The sequence below is a fragment of the Lagenorhynchus albirostris genome, chromosome 5, assembly GCF_949774975.1.
Source record: "Lagenorhynchus albirostris chromosome 5, mLagAlb1.1, whole genome shotgun sequence".
NCBI lineage: Eukaryota > Metazoa > Chordata > Mammalia > Artiodactyla > Delphinidae > Lagenorhynchus > Lagenorhynchus albirostris.
In genome coordinates, this window is record NC_083099.1 from 20,893,517 (window position 1) to 20,914,608 (window position 21,092).

A 21,092-nucleotide genomic window follows, 5' to 3' on the forward strand; every position below is an offset into this window, starting at 1 on the left:
GAGGCAAGACCCACAACCAGCAAAAAGATTATGACTTACTGAAGGCTCAGATGATGGTTAGCAATTTTTAGCAATAAAGTATTTTTTCAGTAAGGTATGTACATTGTTTTTTTTAGACACAATGCTATTGCACACTTAATAGACTACACTATTGTGTAAACAAACCTGATATATGCACTGGGAAGCCAAAAAATTTCTGTGACTTGCTTTATTGCGACATACGTTTTACTATGGTAGTTTGGAACTAAACCCGTAATATCTCTGAGGTATGCCTGTATGTTTCTAGGAATTTATCCATTTCTTCTAGGTTGGCCAGTTTGTTGGCATATAATTGTTTGTAGTAATTTCTTATGGTCCTTTGTATTTCTGTGGTGTCCTTTTTAACTTCTCCTTCATTTCTGGTTTTATTGATTTGGGCTCTCTTTTTTTTCCTGAGTTAATCTGGCTAAAGGTTTGTTGATTTTGTATCATTTCAAAGAACCAGCTCTTAGTTTCATTGATTTTTTTTTCTTTTTTTTATTACCTATTTCATTTATTTCCACTTTCATTATTATTATTTCCTTCCTTCTACTAACTTTGGGTTTTGTTTTTTCTTTTTCTAGTTCCTGTAAGTGTAAGGTTAGATTGTTTATTGTTTTCTGGTTTCCTCAGATAGGCCGGCCTGTATCACTGTATATTTTCCTCTGAGAACTACTTTTGCTGCATCCCACAGATTTTGGATCCTTGTTTTTCCATTTTCATTTGGAGATATTTTTTATTTCCTCATTGGTTTTTTCAGTCACCTATTGGTTGGTTACTAGTATATTGTTTAGCCTTCACATGTTTGTATTTTTTGCATTGTTTTCCCCTTGTGTTGGTTTCTAATCTCACGCCCTTGTGGTTGGAAAATATGCTTGATATGATTTCAGTCTTAAATTTATTGAGACTTGTTCTGTGGCCTAGTGCATCATCTGTCCTGGGAAGTGTTTCATGTGCACTTGAAAAGAAAGTGTATTTTGCTGCTTTGGGATGGAATATTCTATACAGATCTATTAAGTCCATGTTCATTGCAGCACTATTTACAATAGCCAGGACATGGAAGCAACCTAAGTGTCCATTGACATATGAATGGATAAAGAAGATGTGGCACATATATACAATGGAATATTACTCAGCCATAAAAGGAAGTGAAATTGAGTTGTTTGTAGTGAGGTGGATGGACCTAGAGTCTGTCATACAGAGTGAAGTAAGTCAGAAAGAGAAAAACAAATACCATATGCTAACACATATATATGGAATCTAAAAAAAAATTGATTCTGAAGAACCTAGGGGCAGGACAGGAATAAAGACGCAGATGTAGAGAATGGACTTGAGGACATGGGTGGGGGAAGGGTAAGCTGGGACGAAGTGAGAGAGTAGCACTGATATATATACACTACCAAATGTAAAATAGATAGCTAGTGGGAAGCAGCTGCATAGCACAGGGAGATCACCTCAGTGCATTGTGACCACTTAGAGGGGTGGGATAGGGAGAGTGGGAGGGAGACGCAAGAGGGAGGGGATTTGGGGATATATGTATACATACATTTCACTTTGTTATACAGCAGAAACTAACACAACATTGTAAAGCAATTATACTCCAATAAAAATGTTTAAAAAAAATTGAAAACATAAAAAAAAAGAAAGGTCCATATGGTCTAATGTGTCATTTAAGGCCAGTGTTTCCTTATTGGTTTTCTATCTGGATGATCTGTCCACTGATGTAAGTGAGGCATTAAGGTCTTCTACTATTATTGTGTTACTGTCAGTTCCTCCCTTTATGTTTGTTAGTATTTGCTTTATGTGTTTAGATACTCCTATGGGTGTGTGTATGTACATGTGTGTGTTGTTCTATCTTCTTGCTGGATTGATCCCTTTCTCATTATGTAATATCTTTGTCTCTTTTTACAGTCTTTGTTTTAAAGTCTATTTTGTCTGATATAAGGATTGCTATCACCAATCTCTTTTCATGTCTGTTTGTATGGTATGGAATACCCTTTTCCATCCCCTCACTTTTAGTCCATGTGTGACATTAGATGTGAAGTGAGTCTCTGGTAGGCAGCATGTATATGGATCTTGTTGTTTTTATCCATTCAGCCACTCTATTTTCTGGATTGCAACATTTAGTCCATTCACATTTAAAGTAATTATTGATAAGTATGTACTTACTGCAGTTTTGTTAGTTGTATTCTGGTTATTTTTGTTGTTCTTCTGTGTTCGTTTCTTCTCTTGTGATTTGGTTACTTTCTTTACAGTTAATGTTTGTATTACTTCCTCTTTATTTTTGTGTATCTAATATCAATTGGTTTATGGTTACCATGAGGTTCTTATGTAACAACCTATGTATATAGCAGTCTATTTTAAGTTGATCATTGCTTAAGTTTGAGTGTATTCTAAAAACACTACAGTTTTATTCCCCTCTGCCATGTTTTATGTTTTTGAGGTCATATTTTACATCTAAAAAATTTTGTGTATCCTTAAATAATTATTGTAGATATATTTGATTTTACTAGTTTTTTATTTTAATCTTCATACTAGCTATATAGTTGGTTGATCCATTACCTTTACTTTGTATTTGCCTTTACTGGTGGCATTTTTCTCTTGCATAATTTTCATATTTCTGGTTATGTTCTTGTCTCTTCTGCTTAAAGAAGTCCTTTTAACGTTTCTTAAAAGGTTGGTTTAGTGGTGATGAACTCATTTACTTTTTGCTTGTCTGGTAAACTGTTTATCTCTCCTTCAATTCTGAACATTAACTTTGCCAGCTAGAGGTTCTTGGTTGTGTTTTTCCTTTAAATTCTTTGAATATGTCATGCCACTACCTTTTGGCCTGCAAGTTTTCTGCTGAAAAATCAGCTGATAACCTCACTGGTTTTACCTTGTATGTGTCAAGTTGTTTTTCTCTTGCTGCCCTTAATACTCTCTTTATCTTTAACTTCTGACATTTTAATGATAGTCTATATGTGAAGATCCCCTTGGGTTCACCTTTTAGGAATTCTCTGGGATTCATGGACTCAAATGTATTTCCTTCACCAGTTTAGGGGAATTTTCATCCATTGTTTCCTCAAACAGCTTTTCTCTCCCTTTCTTTCTCCTCTTTCTGGGACCCCTATAATGCAAATGTTAGAATGCTTATTGTTATTCCCGAGGGTCCTTAAACTATCCTCATTTTTGAAAATTCTTTTTTCTTTTTTGCTATTTTGATTGGGTGATTTCCATTACCCTGTCCTCCAGATTGCTGATCCTTTCCTCTGCATCATCTAATCTGCTGGTGGTTCCCTCTAGTTTCTGGTTTTTCTCTATTTCGTTTAGTTTTTTCTGAGGTTTTTGTCTTGTTCTTTCATTTGGAACATATTCCTTTGTTTCCTCACTTTACCTAATTCTCTGTGTTTGTTTCTGTGTATTAGGTAGATCAGCTATATCTCCTGGTCTTCAAAGAATGGCTTTGTATAGAAGGTGTTCTGTGGGGCCCAGTGGTGTGGTCCTTCCTGGTCACCAGAGCCAGGTGCTCCAGGAACATCCTCTGTGTGGGCTGTCTGCATCCTCCTGTTGTGGCTGGGCTGCAGTTGCTGTGGGTGCACTAGTGTATGGGGCTGGTCCCCAGTACAACTGGCTATAAGGCCTGGCCACAACCGTTGTGGGCACTCTGGTGTACTGGGTTGGCCAATGGGATGGGACCCTCTTTGGGGAGACACTGGTGCTGACCAAGGGCACCTGCTGGGACTGGCAGGGTGAAGGGCTGCTTTAGTGGGGCTCTGGTGCTGGATGAGGGTGCTTGTTGGGACTGGCAAGGTAGGGGGCCACTTTGGAGGAATGCTGGCTATGTCAGGTCCATTGGCAAACCGGAGTGGGGCAAATGGTACATTAAGTTTGATGGAGAGAGTCAGAAATGTCACCTGCTAGTGCCAGGTTGCTAGGTAGAAGGTGAGCCAAATAAAAACAAAACAAATAAAAACACTGGCACTTGCCAGCCCCTTTATACCCAGAGAAAGTTGCAACAGATCCCTGCCCCTCAAGCACATGCTCTAAAATTAGTAAATGAATTTCTTTCTTATATCACCCAGGCACTTTTCTAACTGCTGCCTCTGCACTGGGACTTGGAAAGAGTGAATCTGTGCATGTGCCCTTTAAGAGCAGAGTCTCAGTTTCCTACAGCCCTTCTGCTCTCCTGCACATAAACCCCAATGGTTTTAAAGCCAGATGTTATGGGGGCTCATCTTTCTGGTGCAGGTCTCCCAGGAAGGGGGGCCCAAGGTGGGGCTTGGACCCGTCGCTCCTTGGGGAAGACCTCTGGGGCTCTGATATCCCTCCCACTTGTGGGTTCCTTCACTGGGTACATGGGTTCTGATTAGACTGCTTCTCTGCCCTTCCTACCTGTCTCATTGTAGGTTTTTCTTTTTATCTTCAGTTGTGGAAAGTATTTTCTTCTAGTCTTCAGGTCATTCTCAGAGACGGTTCTCTATCTGTAGTTGTAATTTTGGTGTATCTCTGGGAGGAGGTGAGCCCAGGGTCTTCCTTCTCTGCTATCTTGTTCTACCCCCACTTTAGTTTATTATTGATATGATCTGTGACGTGGCTCTAATTAGGACTTGTTCTAGATCTGTTTTAATCTGCAGGCTTTCTTTTCTTCACGTTGGTGCCCTTGAATCACTGCCCAGAAGTCTGGGTTATAGTGGGTAACATAGTTTCCGAGAAGAGTTTAGTGCCTTTTGGTGATAAAGTGTATACAATATTTGTTTTGTGTGGTGATGGCTGGTAGGGGGTCACACTGGCACTGCCCCATTCACTGTACACTGTATTAGTAGAATATTAAGGGGATACCTAATGCAGAAAACATGCTTTGAAGTTAGAGGTTGATAGAATGAAAGCACATTGATGGGAGAGGCTTACTTTTTTTCTTCTTTTTGAGAGGGGTCTTTTAATTAATTAATTATTTAATGGCTGCATTGGGTCCTTGTTGCTGCACGCAGGCTTCCTCTGGTTGCGGTGAGCGGGGGCTAGTCTTCGTTGCGCTGCACGGGCTTCTCATTGCGGTGACTTCTCTTGCTGTGGTTGTGGAACACGGGCTCTAGGTGTGCGGGCTCAGTAGTTGTGGCACGTGGGCTCAGTAGTTGTGGCTCTCAGGCTTAGTTGCTCTGCAGCATGTGGGATCTTCCCGGACCAGGGATCGAACCCCTGTCCCCTGCATTGGCGGGCGGATCCTTAACCACTGCACCACCAGGGAAGTCCAAGGTTTACTTTTGTTAATACAGTTTTCCTTCTTTTGCTAGATTCTCCTGAATTATTTTGGAAACTATGTACCTAATGCATGGACACAAGACAATGGCTGCACTCTTTGTGAAGTGGATACAATTGACTTGTCTGCAGTAGATGTAAGTGCAATTGACTCTGTGTGAAACGTAGTAATAAAAAATAGTGAGGTGGATGGACCTACAGTCTGTCATACAGAGTGAAGTAAGTGAAAAAGAGAAAAATAAATACCATATGCTAACACATATATATGGAATCTAAAAAAAAAATGGCACTGATGAATCTAGTGGCAGGGCAGGAATATAGACATAGAGAATGGACTTGAGGACACAGTGGGGGTAGGGGGAAGCTGGGGCGAAGTGAGAGTAGCATCGACATATATACACTACTGAATGTAAAATAGTTAGCTGGTGGGAAGCAGCAACATAGCACAGGGCAATCAGCTTGGTTCTTTGAGATGACCTAGAGGGGTGGGATAGGGAGGGTGGGAGGGAGGCTCAAGAGAGAGGGGATATGGGGATATATATATATGCTTATGGCTTATTCACTTTGTTGTGCAACAGAAACTAACACAGTATTGCGAAGCAATTATACTCTAATAAAGATCTATTACAAAAAAAGTACATTGTCATGAAATACAATAATTTGTAAAAGAAAAAAAAGCACATTATTTTATAGTATTGATAATATGGTAGATAATGGATTTAAAAAGCTAAAACATGATGACTCCGAAAGTTGCTGGATTTGTGTATTTCCAGCAAAGCCAGTTAATAATTGACCCTAGCGAAAAGGGCTTGATTGTTAATATATACTAGCTTGCTATGGTTGGGTGCTCTTGTTTTATTTTAGTCTGGTAACTTGGTCAAAGTGTTGAGGTACAATGCTTTGTTATTTATATGGACTAATTTTATCTGTGCTTGATTTTCAAATTTGATGATTTTAAAATAATACTATATGACTAAGGACTGTTTTAATATTTTATAGATAGTAACTTATATCAATTTCACAAATCCCTTAAGTAGGTAGTGCTGTTGACTGAGTTTTACAGATGAGAAAACTAAGGTATATATACGTTCAGTAACTTACTTAAGGCATGTGATTTTTTTTTTAAGTGTTGGGGGTGGGATTTAAATTTAGGCAGTCTGGCTCCAGATCCTATAATCTTGATCACTGTGCAATTTCGCCTGGATGTAATGTACATATTATATGCCAGACACAGTGCTACTTATACATGTGTTTCATAGAGAATTATAGCTATAGTTTAATGTTTATACGTTTAGAGTAAATGAGCAACTGAAAGTAATTATTATGTGTCTATTAAACATTTTATGTATCCTTCTCTCATCAACCAGAGCAGTTTTAGGATATCTTATAGTAACATTTTTCTTCCAAAAAATTTCTCTTGTAACTTGTGTATGAACAATTGAATTCTAGGGATGATTTTGTCATTAAGGCTGATTCTTTCCTTCATTCACCATAGGTTTATTGAGTATCTACAGCATGCCAGATAAGTATAGACAGAAATAAAATTCACCTTAATATAGTTCTGGTGACTCCTGTACCCATGCAAATACAAAAATACTCTCACCGTAAAGCACTCAGACTCCTGAATTAAATAGTTTCTGTTCTATTCTGAAAAGGAGGATAAAGAGTAACTTGTCCACATTTAGGACCTTCTGAATAGAACCCTATTTTACTTGAAAATAAGACTTTTTGGCCAGTCTCTCAAATAACAGACTGCATGTTTCCTATCTGGAAAGAAAGCCAGGAACTTTCTGACTGAAGCTGCATCATGAAGATGTTTAAAAATTCATCCTGATCGTTTTTGCAAAGTCTTCTGGAGAGAGAGTTAAAGCTTTTTATCTGTTTAGTATCCTTTTACATAAACTTTCTGGTGCAAAGATTGAAAAATATTTATATTATAGTTTTTTATCTTATTTTTTGCATATAGGTGAAAATCACCTAATTCTTAAGCTAAGCTTTTTTGTCTTATAGACTGTTAGAAAGGAAAACCATTTTATTATGCAAAATAAATTTATGTGTTTTATATGTGTAGTAATTATGCAACAGGGATATAAAAATTAAAATGATGTGGGTAGTTAAGATCTAGGGCTACCATATACTTAGGTGTGGACCATAGGCAAGTTTCTCTATGTGTAAAAATGATAATGGCTATCTCAGAGGATTGGTAGGAGGGTTAAATGAAATTATATAGATGTGTATATATAATGATATTTTATATGTATAAATTATATATATGAGGTGCTAAGCCTTGATAATAGCTAACTGTTGTACTCTTAGTATCATTAGTATATAAAAATGAGCTTAGATTGACAATGGAGATGTAGCATGTTGAAGCCCAGTTCTTTACCTACTAATTTATGTGTTCTGAGTTGCATAACTCCTCTAAGTCCCATTTTCCTCATGTGTAAATTTGGGGTAATAAATAACTTCTAAGGTTATTACAAAATTTAAATGAAATGCATCACATCATTTGATAAGGGAGAGTTGTCATCTAGTTTTTACTCATTTTCCCTGTTAAACTGAGAACAGAAACCTAGAAGGTAGATATTTTGTCTTTAGTTGTTTGTATTTGTTTATTGATTTAGCAATAAATATTTGGGGGACTGAATGAATTGATAAGAAGGACAACAGTGTATGACTTGTACTTCAGTGCAAACAAATAATGTTATTATCCAGATAACAGAGGAATATGTGAGGTATCATGTGTGAAAAGATGGGGGAGAGGTACCTAATTCAGCACTTAACATATATGGTATTTTAAAATATCTTGGGCTTCCCTGGTGGCGCAGTGGTTGAGACTCCGCCTGCCGATGCAGGGGACACGGGTTTGTGCCCCGGTCTGGGAAGAGCCCACATGCCGCGGAGCGGCTGGGCCCGTGAGCCATGGCCGCTGAGCCTGCGCATCCGGAGCCTGTTCTCCGCAACGGGAGAGGCCACAGCCGTGAGAGGCCCGCGTACCAAAAAAAAAAAAAAAGCTGTAATCTTTATTAAAAATTTTTTTCTTGCTCAGTAATGCACTATATTTATTTATTTACCTTTTGACCTCCTTCACCCATCTGTATGTAGTTTGTAATTTAAAAATCTATAATCTTTAAAGTCAGGCTTTAAGACACTGATTAAAAAAGGCATTATAAAGAAATCTTTCATATGGTTCTGGTAATAACACTATTACATGGCATTTACTTATGTTTCTTTCTTCCTCAATCATTTGTAAGTTTTCCAAGCAAGGAATTTTCACTCCTTTTTAAAAATGTTTCTTATCACAAGGACGGACTAATAGTGGATATTTCAGAATTGTTCATGCAATGAATGAAAGAAACTATTCTCTGAAACATACCCAAACAGAAATTAAGAAAATGTTAGAAATCGATACAAGATAAAATATATTAGTGAAAGAAAGTAGCTTTCCTTATATATAATATAATGATGAAGCAAAATAAAGTACTATCAGTAAAATGAGATTAAAGGTTCAGGGATAGAAATAAAGTCTCAAGTCCTCTGTGATTGTTTTCTTTGAGCTACAAATTAACCACTAAACTTCCAAACCATGGAAAAAAAACATGGAAGCACAATTAGCATTCTGGCTTCATAGATGAAGCTGTCAAATAGATTTAGATCTGAAGGAAGTTTCTTTTAGGACTATCTTAAAGGGAGCATTAAATAGTAAAGCAGGTAGTAACCTTAATTACAGTATCCCTATGTTATACAATAGTGAGTTTCCTCTTCAACCTAAATCATAATGTTAAGATGTGATTCAGTAAAATCACTTTGGTGGGGTCCACAAAAATGTATTAGAGAATTGTCATGGGGCAGTCAAATTTAGAAGGTTAAGTTGTACTGATATTCTAGTTTATGTTTTACGTTGTATTGATTAAAACTTGAATAGAATTTAAAGTAAAACCATGCTAATTCTAATTTGCTTTTATGTTTGCCACAAAACAAAGGTTCACCCAAATGTAACAATAGGTGTTTTTATTGAGCAACCAACCCCTTTCCTACCTCGATTTCTGGACATATTGTTGACACTGGATTACCCAAAAGAAGCAGTTAAACTCTTTATTCATAACAAAGTAAGTATTTGAGAAATGAATATTTTATGGGAAAACTGTTTTGATCTTACTTGGAACTATTTGTTATTATTTAGTCATGTCTAAAAAAATTTTTTAAATTTGAGTTAAATTCAGTGGGGGATTTTTGAAGTCATTACTACTCTGCGTATTTAGGACCTAAGGATTATAGAGTTTAGAAACTAGTATCATACTATTGGGATGAGACACGTGAACCTGTCAATTTTTTGTAGATCAAAATGGTTGAATATCAGCCATTTTTATATGTTCAACCTTATAATGAAGAGATGTCAAAGGGCCTATAGTCCTTTGCCTTTGGGTTAGTTCTGGTACCTTCTTTTATAGAACCGATCATTAAATTGTTTGCAGCTAATGAATAATACCCAACATCAGAACTTGAAATATCTTCCATATACAGTATTGTTTTGATTAATTACACAATGGCATGCTCTTCCCCTAAAGATTTTGATGCTGTCATTTCCCTCAAAAATATTCAGAACCTCCCAAATACCTCCTATGTATAGTCTAAATTTAAAGACATTTTTCCTCAATATTTTTCAATTTTGCTTGTCTCTTCCCTGTTAAAACAGTTGGCATTTATTATCACCTAGAAAAACTCAATAGCTGTGAAGTATGCTCTTTTCTCTCTTTTGTCCTAATACTTTTTGTTTAAGATTGTTCTTTCTTCCTGATGTACATATCGGCTAATAATTTGCCTTTTCCAGAGACTATTTTATATTTGCAGAAAACCACCTCAGATAAGTTTAAAGGGGTGAATGTATTGAGCATTGGCTTTGTAAAATGCATTGTAATACATGTACTTACATTGAAGTATTTTGTTTTTATGTATTGTGTCTTTTATTTATATTTTTCCTCCTTTCGTAGGACCTAAAACCTCTTGATAGCAGGAGTTGTCTTCTTTTATTTAAAATTAACTCTATGCAGCTTTTGTATGATAAGTAGTTTTAACAAGCTGTGAAAAGCTTTCAAAAATACTTAGTGAGACTTGATACATAAAGAGCTCTGAAATGCTCTAATGATGGCGATAGGTAACCTTATCTAAATTTTAGCAGTTAGATCACCTTATTTAAATTTTAGCACAGTTGAATCACACTAATTTGATGACTTTTCATGTTGATTATTTTCTCATCATATTTTCTTAGCAATAAAATTTTAACTTTCCCTTCTTTTTGTAAAACACAACTTTTTATGTGACCATTAATTTTCTCTCTGCTTAAAATAATATTGTAATATTTATTTTATAAAAAAGATTATAACAGATTAATCTGTTAGGTTTAATAGATATTTTTTATGGATATTTTACAAAACATGTCTAAGATTCTCAGGGCACAAGCCATTTTCCCCCTCAAGTCAGAAATATTTTATAGCACTCAGGATTTAAATATTAATGCAAGGACTAGGAGTAGATGTTAAAAGAATTTTGAAGTATATTTTTTTAAAAATTGATATGTATCTATTTTAGATTCTACATGTGATATTTAGATGATATTTCAATATAATATGCTTAATATAGTTATCACTTTGCCTGTAGTGAGTGAATATGTGAATGGTGGAATTCACAAATTTTGAATGTGAAGTCATCCCTACATATGAATACTTCAGTCATCTTATTGTCTTTTTTTCTCACTACTTTTCTTCTTTTTTTAAACTAATTTTCAATTTTTAAAATATGTTACAGGAAGTTTATCATGAAAAGGACATCAAGGTGTTTTTTGATAAAGCTAAACATGAAATCACTACTATGAAAATTGTAGGACCGGAAGAAAATCTAAGTCAAGCCGAAGCCAGAAACATGGGAATGTATGTTTTAGCAAATTTAAATTCAACCAGTATCTACTAAAGAAACTTAAAAAAGAAAGACAACTTTTCTTCAAAATTAGTGTCCTAAACTTGGATGTCTCAACTGTGTGTGTGCATGTGTGTCTGTGTGTGTTTGTGCCCACACATGAGCATACCTCTGCTGTTCGAACTATATCTATGTTTGTGTGTATTTATGTCTAAAGGGCCATGAAAGTTATTTACGTTTTTCTTTTAATGGCTAAGAGTCAATATATTTATTCAAAATATTAACTGAACTTCAGATCAAGATTTAAATCCCCAGACAGATGAGTAGTGTGACTGATGTAGCAGTGATTTAAATATACATTATCTGAAGCTTTTGTGTGGCAGAAATGTGTGTTTCAGATATTCTAGTTACCTATTGATCTAAATAGTACTATAACCACAGAATAAATATTTTAGGTCCTTTGTTTAGCCCCTTTAATACTTCAGACAGATTACTAATAAAATTCTGGTAATAGCGAAAACGATCACTTATTCAGTGAATGTGAATTGAATATGCCCATCAGTGGGTTAAAAGTTGGTAATGAAAAGGTAAGACTCAGTGATTTCTCAGCAGGAGACGTTCTTGTCTTGTGCTGTGGAAGCTTCAGGCCCAAAGTGATGGAAAGTGCCTATTATGGGGGTAAAGGGACAGGCAGGAAAACGGGCCTTAGATAAACCAAACAGATGTTATTACTAATGGTTCCATAACTTCATCATTGGAGAGTACCTTGGGTCCACATTTAGAACTTATTTTCTCTATTTAAAAAATTTTTGCGTGTGCTCTGTTATATCTGGCTTTGCCTTAGCACAGTGTTTTTTAATTCACTCATGTCATTACAATTATCAGCAGCTCATTCCTTTTCATTGCTGACTAGTATTTTATCATATGAATATACCGCAAGTGGTCTGCACACGCCCCTGGTAATAGACATTGGGCTATGTCCAGTTTGGGGCCAGTATGAATAAGGCTGCTAATGAAGATTCTTTATTAGAACTGTGAATATGTGTGTTGTGTGTGTGTGTGTGCGTGTGCGTACATATGCTTTAGTATATTTTGGGAAAATACCAAGGAGTGGACTAACTAGGTCATAGGGTTAGGATAGATGTATGTTTATAAGAAACAGCTAAATAGTCCAAAATAGTTGTACGTTTTTTTAAATTTTATTTATTTTTATTTTTGGGTGTGTTGGGTCTTCGTTTTTGTGCGAGGGCTTTCTCCAGTTGCGGCAAGTGGGGGCCACGCTTCATCGCGGTGTACAGGCCTCTCACTATCGCGGCCTCTCTTGTTGCGGAGCACAGGCTCCAGACGCGCAGGCTCAGTAGTTGTGGCTCACGGGCCCAGTTGCTCCGCGGCATGTGGGATCTTCCCAGGGCTCGAACCCGTGTCCCCTGCATTAGCAGGCAGATTCTCAACCACTGCGCCACCAGGGAAGCCCTGGTTGTACATTTTACACTTGTAACAGCAAGGTAATAGACCTCCATCTGCTCCACATGTTTGTCAACGTTTGATATTGCCCATCTTTTTTATTTTAGCCACCCTACTGGGTATGAAAAGGTATCTTACTGTGGTTAGGTATCTAAAGGTATCTAAGTCTTTTGTGCATTTTTGTTTACATTGGGTTATCTTGTTAGTTGTGTATTTGTAGGAATTCTTTATATATTTTGTATACAAAATCTATCTATCTAAACTCTATCTCTGTCTCTATAATGTTTTGTGAATATTTGTTCCATTCTATGGCTTGATTTTTTACTTTTTAAATACTGCCTTTTAATAAGAAGAAATTTTAATTTAATAAAATTCTATTTTGTCTTTTTCTTTTATGCTTTGTGCTTTGGGGTTTATTTTCTGTTTAAGAAATCTTTCTTATTCCAGTGTCATGAAGACATTCTTTGGAATTTTTCTTTCATAAGCTTTATCATTCTAGCATTTATGTTTTAAGATGTTTCAATCTGCAATTCATCTTGAATACATTTTTGTGTTTGGAGTGAAGTAGGGGTCAACTTTTATTCTTTGCAAATGAAATTCCAGTTGTTTCAATACTCCTTTTTAATTTAAGGCTTTTCTTTTCCTACTTAATTGACTTGGCCTTGGTCAAAAATCAGATAACTGAGTATTTATGAGTGATTGTGAGCTCTCACTTCTGTTTTGTTGCTCTAAGATCAGTGCTACACTTTATGACTAGGGATTTATATTAACCTTGAAATCATGTGGTATAAATTTTTAAATTTTTTTCCAAGATAATTTGAGCTGTTTTTAAAAAATTATTTAATTTTCATTTTTATTGAGGTATAATTGACATATAATGTTAGTTTGAGGTGTACAACACAGCTTCAGTATTTGTATACATTGTGAAATAATCACCACAATAAGTCTAGTTACCATCTGTCACCGTGCATAGTTACAGTATTTTTAAAAAATTTCCTCTAATTTTTTTGCACAATTTTAACAAACTTTCCTGTCTGCTGTCCTGCTTGACAGTTGCTTAGAAACAAATGTGTCATGGAGTTAAACACTGACAGCAGCAGAAAGTGATAACTCGGATCAGCAGTGAGGGAGGAGAGCTCAGAAAGAGAGAGCTCCAAATGCAGAAACCGTAATACTTGGAAGCCTATCATGTATCACAAGTAGTTCATTCCTTCGTGTTCCTGATGATAACGCTCCAGGCTCTACCAAGAAAGCATACATCACAATCCGTGTCCTTGGATAAGAAGCAGGGCAGTGACCATCTTAGAAAGAATTCCACGCAAATCAAGTTTTAAAAGTATTAACACCTAAAGAGTTATATATACACCTGTATTTCCAAGATTCAATTAAAACTAAGTTGTTGGATATACAGGATCTTACACTGTGAATGTGTGTGTGTGTGCGTGTGCAGAAAACATTTTGATTTGTGAAAAAAAGTTGTTGATAAGTACATTGGTATAAATTATGTTCCCTTTTTAGAGAGAATTAAATTATAAATTGCCCTTCTGACTGGATGTTTTATGCCTTGAAGTATTTAGTGGCTTGAAAATATATTTCACTTGCCCTAAAATTTTTAGTTTCACTCTACCCATGAACATCTGTGTTGATCAACTGACCATTTTGAAATTTAAGATAATATTTATCCTTTTGGGTATAGTCTTACTATTTTGATTAGAAAAGTATTTTAGAGAAACCTTATTTTGCTTATGAGCTTTATGTTAACATTTTTCAACCAGCAAATATTTATTTTATTTAATGCATATTTTATTTCTTTTTCAATGACAGGGATTTTTGCCGTCAGGATGAAAACTGTGATTATTACTTTAGTGTGGATGCAGATGTTGTTTTGACAAATCCAAGGACTTTAAAAATTTTGATTGAACAAAACAGGTACTATATATTATGCAATGTCAATTTATTTTTAAAATTATAATTATTTTCTGTATCTACGTGGACATGCTATAATTACTTGTCTGTGTTTAGCAAATTGAGGGAACTCACAAGAAATTATTTTCTACACCTTATAAACTTTCAATTCTAAGTAATTAGTTTTCTTTTAAAGAAGTCAAATAGAAAACAACCTGATGAAAATTTCAAAATATTCAATATTAGTTACAATCACAAATGTGATGTTTATCAATTATATTTGACCTATTTTTCTATTTAAAGCTAGATGAATAGAATCTAAAATAGAACTGTCTTATTTTCCTAAAGATTTGAATTGTCTAAAATCTAAAAATCTAAAAATAGAATTGTCTAATTTATCTAAAATAGAATTGTCTAAAAATAGAATTGTCTTATTTTCCACAGATATTTTCAAAGTAGAATTTCATAAAACTTCTGACCTAGAAAGTTATTACAGAGTTGGAAGTTCTTAGAATATGAAAGAAATTTCAGAGGTACATATTATTCCACAGCCTGATCTGTGATTTTGTTTAGTACTGAACTAATTATCTCTAGGCAATACCTGTTTTCATTTAACTGAATTGAAATGGGTAAAAGGCACCATCTATACCGGCTTATAATGATATTAATCTTCATTTATAACTACTACTGCTACTACTATTAATACTCTCACTAATACCCCACCTTTAGTGAGTGCTTATTAAGTGCCAGGTATTACTCTGTGTATGTTCACATATATTAACACAATTATTTCTCTTAACAAATAGAATGGTTAGCAATGAAATGTTAGAATTACTGTTTTCATTTTGCTGAATAAAATATGTAAGAAGTCTATTATACTCCACTAATCCATCGTTTGTGTAATTTGTCAATTTGAGAATTCAGTTATTATTTCAAAAGCTAAAACCTCTCAGTATTAATCTTCTAATTCCGTACTGAAAACATTGAGGCACACAGAAGATGGATTTTGATTTTCAATGTCTCTTTCCCTAGCTCTGTCAGGCAGCTAAGATTATAAATTACAAGATTTTTTTCTATTAAATATTTGATCTTGTTAGTTATCGACATTGAATTATCATTCATTCCTTAGATTAACATAATATGTAGATTCTAATTTATGTTTTTATTTCCAATATTGTAGGTATTCTAAACAAAACAAAATGTAAATGTATCTGGTTAACGTTTTATTCTAATAGGAAGCAGGAAAAATAAACTACAATCATTATTTTGCATGAAGTGTATTTACAGACTGTGTGTCATTTTTCCATAGGTAAGAGAAAGGGCACACCTGGTCTTCACAAGATTGGAGAGTTGTGAAATAGGGTTTTTTTGTGGAAATAGTTGGTCTATAACCTTCCTCTTGGAGGAGTTGTGTGAGATTTTCTTCAAAATTGTGTGACACCATTACAATTTACTTCATTTTAAAAATAATTCTAACAGAACTTCAGATTTTGTTACCTCATTTGGAAAATGTTGACACATTATAAATTAGATTTCCTTAAAAGAAATCTGGCATGTTTTGAATTTGTAACATATACTTGTCTTAAAGGGGCTGCTTTCCTGGTAGGTAGTGAGACAGCATGGTATAGCAGTCACCTTTTATTTTGTTTTCTAAAATAGTCAAAATACCAAAAAAATGTTTAGCGTTGCCAGGGCTAGCACAACCCATTTTAAAAGTTTAAAAAAAAACAAAACGGAAACATACTTTAAAGTAATTCAAGGCTTAACTTTAGGAAAACTGGCCTACTTACAAATATCTCAGCCCATTTTCATACATTTTTTTATTCAGCAAATATTTATTGGATACCTTAATGCACCAGGGACTGTTACGTCTGCCTAATAACAATGAAAATATTGGATTTCATTTAGTATAATTTTCAAAATACTAAAATAACTAAATAATTAAGGTAGCTATACTTTTTGGATATAAGTATGATACTTTTAAAAGTTGTTTTTATACTTTCATTTGCATTTTCAATTACTTTTCCTTTCTCATTAGTCTTTTTTTTTTTTTTTTTTTTTTGCGGTACGCGGGCCTCTCACTGTTGTGGCCTCTCCCGTTGCGGAGCGCAGGCTCAGCGGCCATGGCTCACGGGCCCAGCCGCTGCGCGGCATGCGGAATCCTCCTGGACCGGGGCACAAACCCGTGTCCCCTGCATCGGCAGGCGGACTCTCAACCACTGCGCCACCAGGGAAGCCCTCATTAGTCTTTTTTAAAAAACATCATTGAAAGTCATCAATGTACTTATTTTTAAAGAAAGTGAGGGGAGGAAATTCCTCTCTTTTATTTTACATTTAGTTTTTTGGACTAACTACATGTGTGCTAAATGAACTTTATTGTTTTCTGTGTCATGTTAAGCCCAAAACACATAATTCTGTGGCAGTTAAAAAGTAAATAATTATCTGGATTTGTTTTTCTCTCTTCTCTTTAGAAAGATCATTGCTCCTCTTGTAACTCGTCATGGAAAGCTGTGGTCCAACTTCTGGGGGGCCTTGAGTCCTGATGGATACTATGCTCGATCTGAAGATTATGTGGATATTGTTCAAGGGAATAGAGTGTAAGTTACTTGATTTGATCTTTTAATGTAAAATACTTTTATCTAAAGATATGGTCTTGTTAATATTATATTGAATTTTCAAACATTTTTTATCTCTTTATGTTAAATGGAAATTTGAAGACCTGGAGACCACTTGGGATCCTGCAATACTAGTGTAAAACTAATATTTAAAAAATTGTTCTTAAAGCTGTAAATCTTCAAAGGCACAAACTCTCAGTTGTGGGAAATACTAAAAGGCAATGTATGATTACCATGGGTAGTCATCTTATGGTGGTTAGAAGAGGAATATTCTTTAAAGTTTGGAAAGGGAATTTAGTTTAGCTAATTTCTTTAGTGGCTAGGGTGAAGGTTGTTTGATAGCTTATAAAATTTTATAAATGAGCAAACAAAAACACCAACAATCAAACCTTCCAACATTTCCTTTTGCAAGAATTTTCTGTGTAATATAGCTAATATTCTGCTTTAAAGAGAAATTGCTTTGCCAGTATGATTTCCATTTCTAGAGTTTGAAAAGAATATACTTACTACAAAGTATGTGCATGACTGATATTTATTTCAGAGACAACAATTGATATTTTTTAAACTAAAAATTAATCACACCTGAAGTAGTTTTTTTGCTAAGGTAATATTAAGGAAGAATGTATCCCGTTTTTCGTACAGATGGTGGACCAGAGTGACTGAGACATTAAGTACTTTGCCTAATTTCTCAGATACATCAGCTCAATTAAAAAGGGTTAAAATGTAGGGAAAAAAAATCACACTTCTTGTTGAACAGTTGAGTGGTAAAGAGATGTTTTGCTTGTGAAAATAATAATAGGTGTAAAAGCAGTAATAGTCAATTTGAATGATGTAAACGATAAAGGCTTTTGTTAGCTGCAGTTAAGAAGCATGATAACTGAGAAAATACTATTAAGATCATATTCTGTTGTTTCAAAGTACGTTAATTGATTCTGGAATGATCAGGATAGACCACATGCCCGATATTGTCTGTGGGTATAGCGGGAATAAGGCTTCACAGAAGTAGAAATAGAGAACTCATATTTCATTTGTTTTAAGCACTGGTGTTTTTCTGTCCAACCTCCTGTAATTGTTGTCTGAAGTGTAAGGAAAAGAATAAAATAGAGATTTTTGATTTAGTTAATAGAAGAACATACCTTATGTATAAAAGCTACGTGAAAGAATGACATCTTGTGACGTGTGTGTGTGTGTGTTTTCCTTTAAAATTGAAACAATGCACACTCTACCATACCAGTGATTAATTTCTGAATTCAGCGGACACATTGTATATTTTTGATTGGCCATTTCCTTTGAGGCTCATCTGGTAAGACAAAATGATGTTACGTATATTGCTTTCAATTAACTACATTTCCTTGGTCAGGATCTTCCCTTTCTGTGCTCTAAAAGCAAAGGTATATCCCTTCAGGTGAACCTCTATTATATTGTTTTTATGAAATGAGTCATGTTCAGAATAAGGAGACAAGTGTGGGAAAGAATAAAGGACAAAATAAAGTGTCTCCCAACACTCAGGTACTTCTAGCTCTGTTTCTTTATATCTTCCTTTTTCTACAGACAATTGAGATAGCTTAATGAATTTCAAAAGGCTATATTTTAGGAGAATTTTAGGCTGTATTCAGTGATATGCTGGTAAATGTCTAACAACTAGTTCTTTGGGTTGGAGGATGCCCTGATTTGTAGTGTTAGCCCAGTTCTGTGTTCTGAATAGTTCTACCACGGCTGATTTCAGGCTTCCAATGTGAAGTCAGAAGGGAAGCCAAATGCTCTGGGAAGCCAGTGTGAGCTGGCTGCAGTCTGCCACTGGCTGGATGTGCTATTTTTTGCTATCAGGCTGCTTAATCTTAAATGTACAACAGAATATTATACTCTGGCTGTATCAACAGAATGAGGGATGACAGCCAAAATGCCAAACATATCAATCTTAAAATGAAGTTTATGTAGGGAGATAGTGATTTATCTCATAGTATGTAGTGTTTACCAAGTAATCTCATGTATATATATGTGTACATATGTGTCAGATATCATTAAATGTTGTTTGCATTTGTGTGTAACTTGATTCAATAGCTTATATCTGCAAAATTTAAAAACATAGAAGGCATTTATTTTAAAAACATAAAACTTTGTATTTGTGGTACTTTGGAACGTCTTATCTTTACTTTCAGAGGGATATGGAATGTCCCATACATGGCTAACGTGTACTTAATTAAAGGAAAGACACTCCGATCAGAGATGAATGAAAGGAACTATTTTGTTCGTGATAAATTGGATCCCGATATGGCTCTTTGCCGAAATGCTAGAGAAATGGTAGGGTATACAATAATGGCTTGCTTGAATGTCTCTATAAGATGGCTTGCTTTCCCAGTTGATGTGTCATTTGTTTTGGTGCCCTTTTTCTTTCTAATTTATAGTACTAGCCAATTTTTTTGGTTCTGTATTGAAATACTGGAAGCAATTATGGAGAATAATTTACCTGTGGAACATTTACCTGTAGAAACAACTTGAAAAAAGTTAGGCTTGGTGCTTAGGTTAACTCATAAGCAACAGTAAGATTTTCAATAATAAACATAGATTTATTATGAATCAGCTTTGCATTTTTAAGAATTTGCCTTTCATTTGAAATTCAATAGTTAAAACCTGACCTAATTAAAGTTAACTATATGAAGCCTGGGTGAAATGATCAGTTACACATTTAAGAAAAACACACTTTTGTCCTGAAATCAATGTCCATAATTTTTCTATCATTATTAACCCCATACTCTCAAAAAGTAGGTTCCTTACCACTAATCTGGGAGAAGGATCGAAACATGTAGTCTATTTAATCTATGTGAAAAATTAATGATACATTGCTATTCTACAAATGTACTTTCTTGATAAAACTTAAGTGATTGCAGAAAATAGTTTGTTTTTCAAAATGTGTTAATACGTCTTAAAACATTTATAAAGTTTTCTGTTTTAAAATGGTTGGGTTATTTTATTCAAATTTATATAAAAAATGTGATTTTGGAAAAAATCAGGAAAGTTGGCAAGTACTTTTTTTCTGGTTTAATAAGGCATGTATTGTTTGAATATATTTGTTTTTCCTATAAACTTATGTCCATTGTTATATTGAATATACTCAGTACTTGTGATTGTAATTTGTGCTCATGTTTGGCTAATTTGACTCAACAGTGCATCCTGGAATGGCCATTCTTACACCTTTTTCCTTTCTCTTAATTTTGTATCTAATGAAAATTCTACTAAGGAATGAGCTTGGATTTATGTTTGACCAACAGAAAAAAAAAGGGCTGGAGTTGTTTCTTTGTGTGCGCTGTAAGCTTTGCTTGTTCTGCATGTTGTCTGTGAAGGACATTTCAGAATGTCAGCTTTTGATCAAAGGCTGCTATTTTTATTTACCTAAGAATACCTGAGAGAGTGGGTGTACAGGTCAACTTACCCAATCCTTCTCTTCATTTTAGACTTTACAAAGGGAAAAAGACTCCCCTACTCCGGAAACATTCCAAATGCTCAGGCCCCCAAAGGTGTTATTTTTATTTATTTTTACTTGTTTTGGTTTATTTAATTTTATTTATTTAATTAAAATACTAGATATTGTCTAGAAGTAAAGTTTAAGAGTCTTCTTTCCTTTTAGCTTGGTGTAAACGGTCGGTATTCGTTGGTTCTGAATCTGTATATGTATGTGTGTGCTTTGCATGTTGGGGTACACATTGTGTGATATTCACTTCTTAGTTCTTTGGGCTGATTTAGATTTTATGGTTGACAAATGAGAAAGTTAAATCCAAATCACTTTAACTAGTTTTTCCAGTTTTTGTTTTTTTAAGGGAGAGAAGAAGTAGGAGTAAGTATAAAGTACATCCTGATTAAAATGAGATTTGGGTACTCTTCACCTTTTTTTTTTTTTATTACTAACTAACTCTTTTACTATTAAAACAGGTACAAAAAGAAACA

The 21,092-nt window shown here is 34.7% G+C and overlaps 1 protein-coding gene across 1 annotated transcript in view; it reads left to right on the forward strand.

Annotated features, from left to right (window-relative positions):
- PLOD2 (procollagen-lysine,2-oxoglutarate 5-dioxygenase 2) overlaps positions 1-21,092 on the forward strand; it is a 107,180-nt gene that overhangs the window by 77,932 nt on the left and 8,156 nt on the right. The window contains exons 8-14 of the mRNA XM_060149152.1: positions 5,289-5,390; positions 9,237-9,362; positions 11,059-11,180; positions 14,455-14,559; positions 17,007-17,132; positions 19,310-19,451; positions 20,603-20,665. Of these exons, the coding sequence (XP_060005135.1) occupies positions 5,289-5,390; positions 9,237-9,362; positions 11,059-11,180; positions 14,455-14,559; positions 17,007-17,132; positions 19,310-19,451; positions 20,603-20,665 (786 nt within the window). The remainder of the gene's footprint in view (positions 1-5,288; positions 5,391-9,236; positions 9,363-11,058; positions 11,181-14,454; positions 14,560-17,006; positions 17,133-19,309; positions 19,452-20,602; positions 20,666-21,092) is intronic.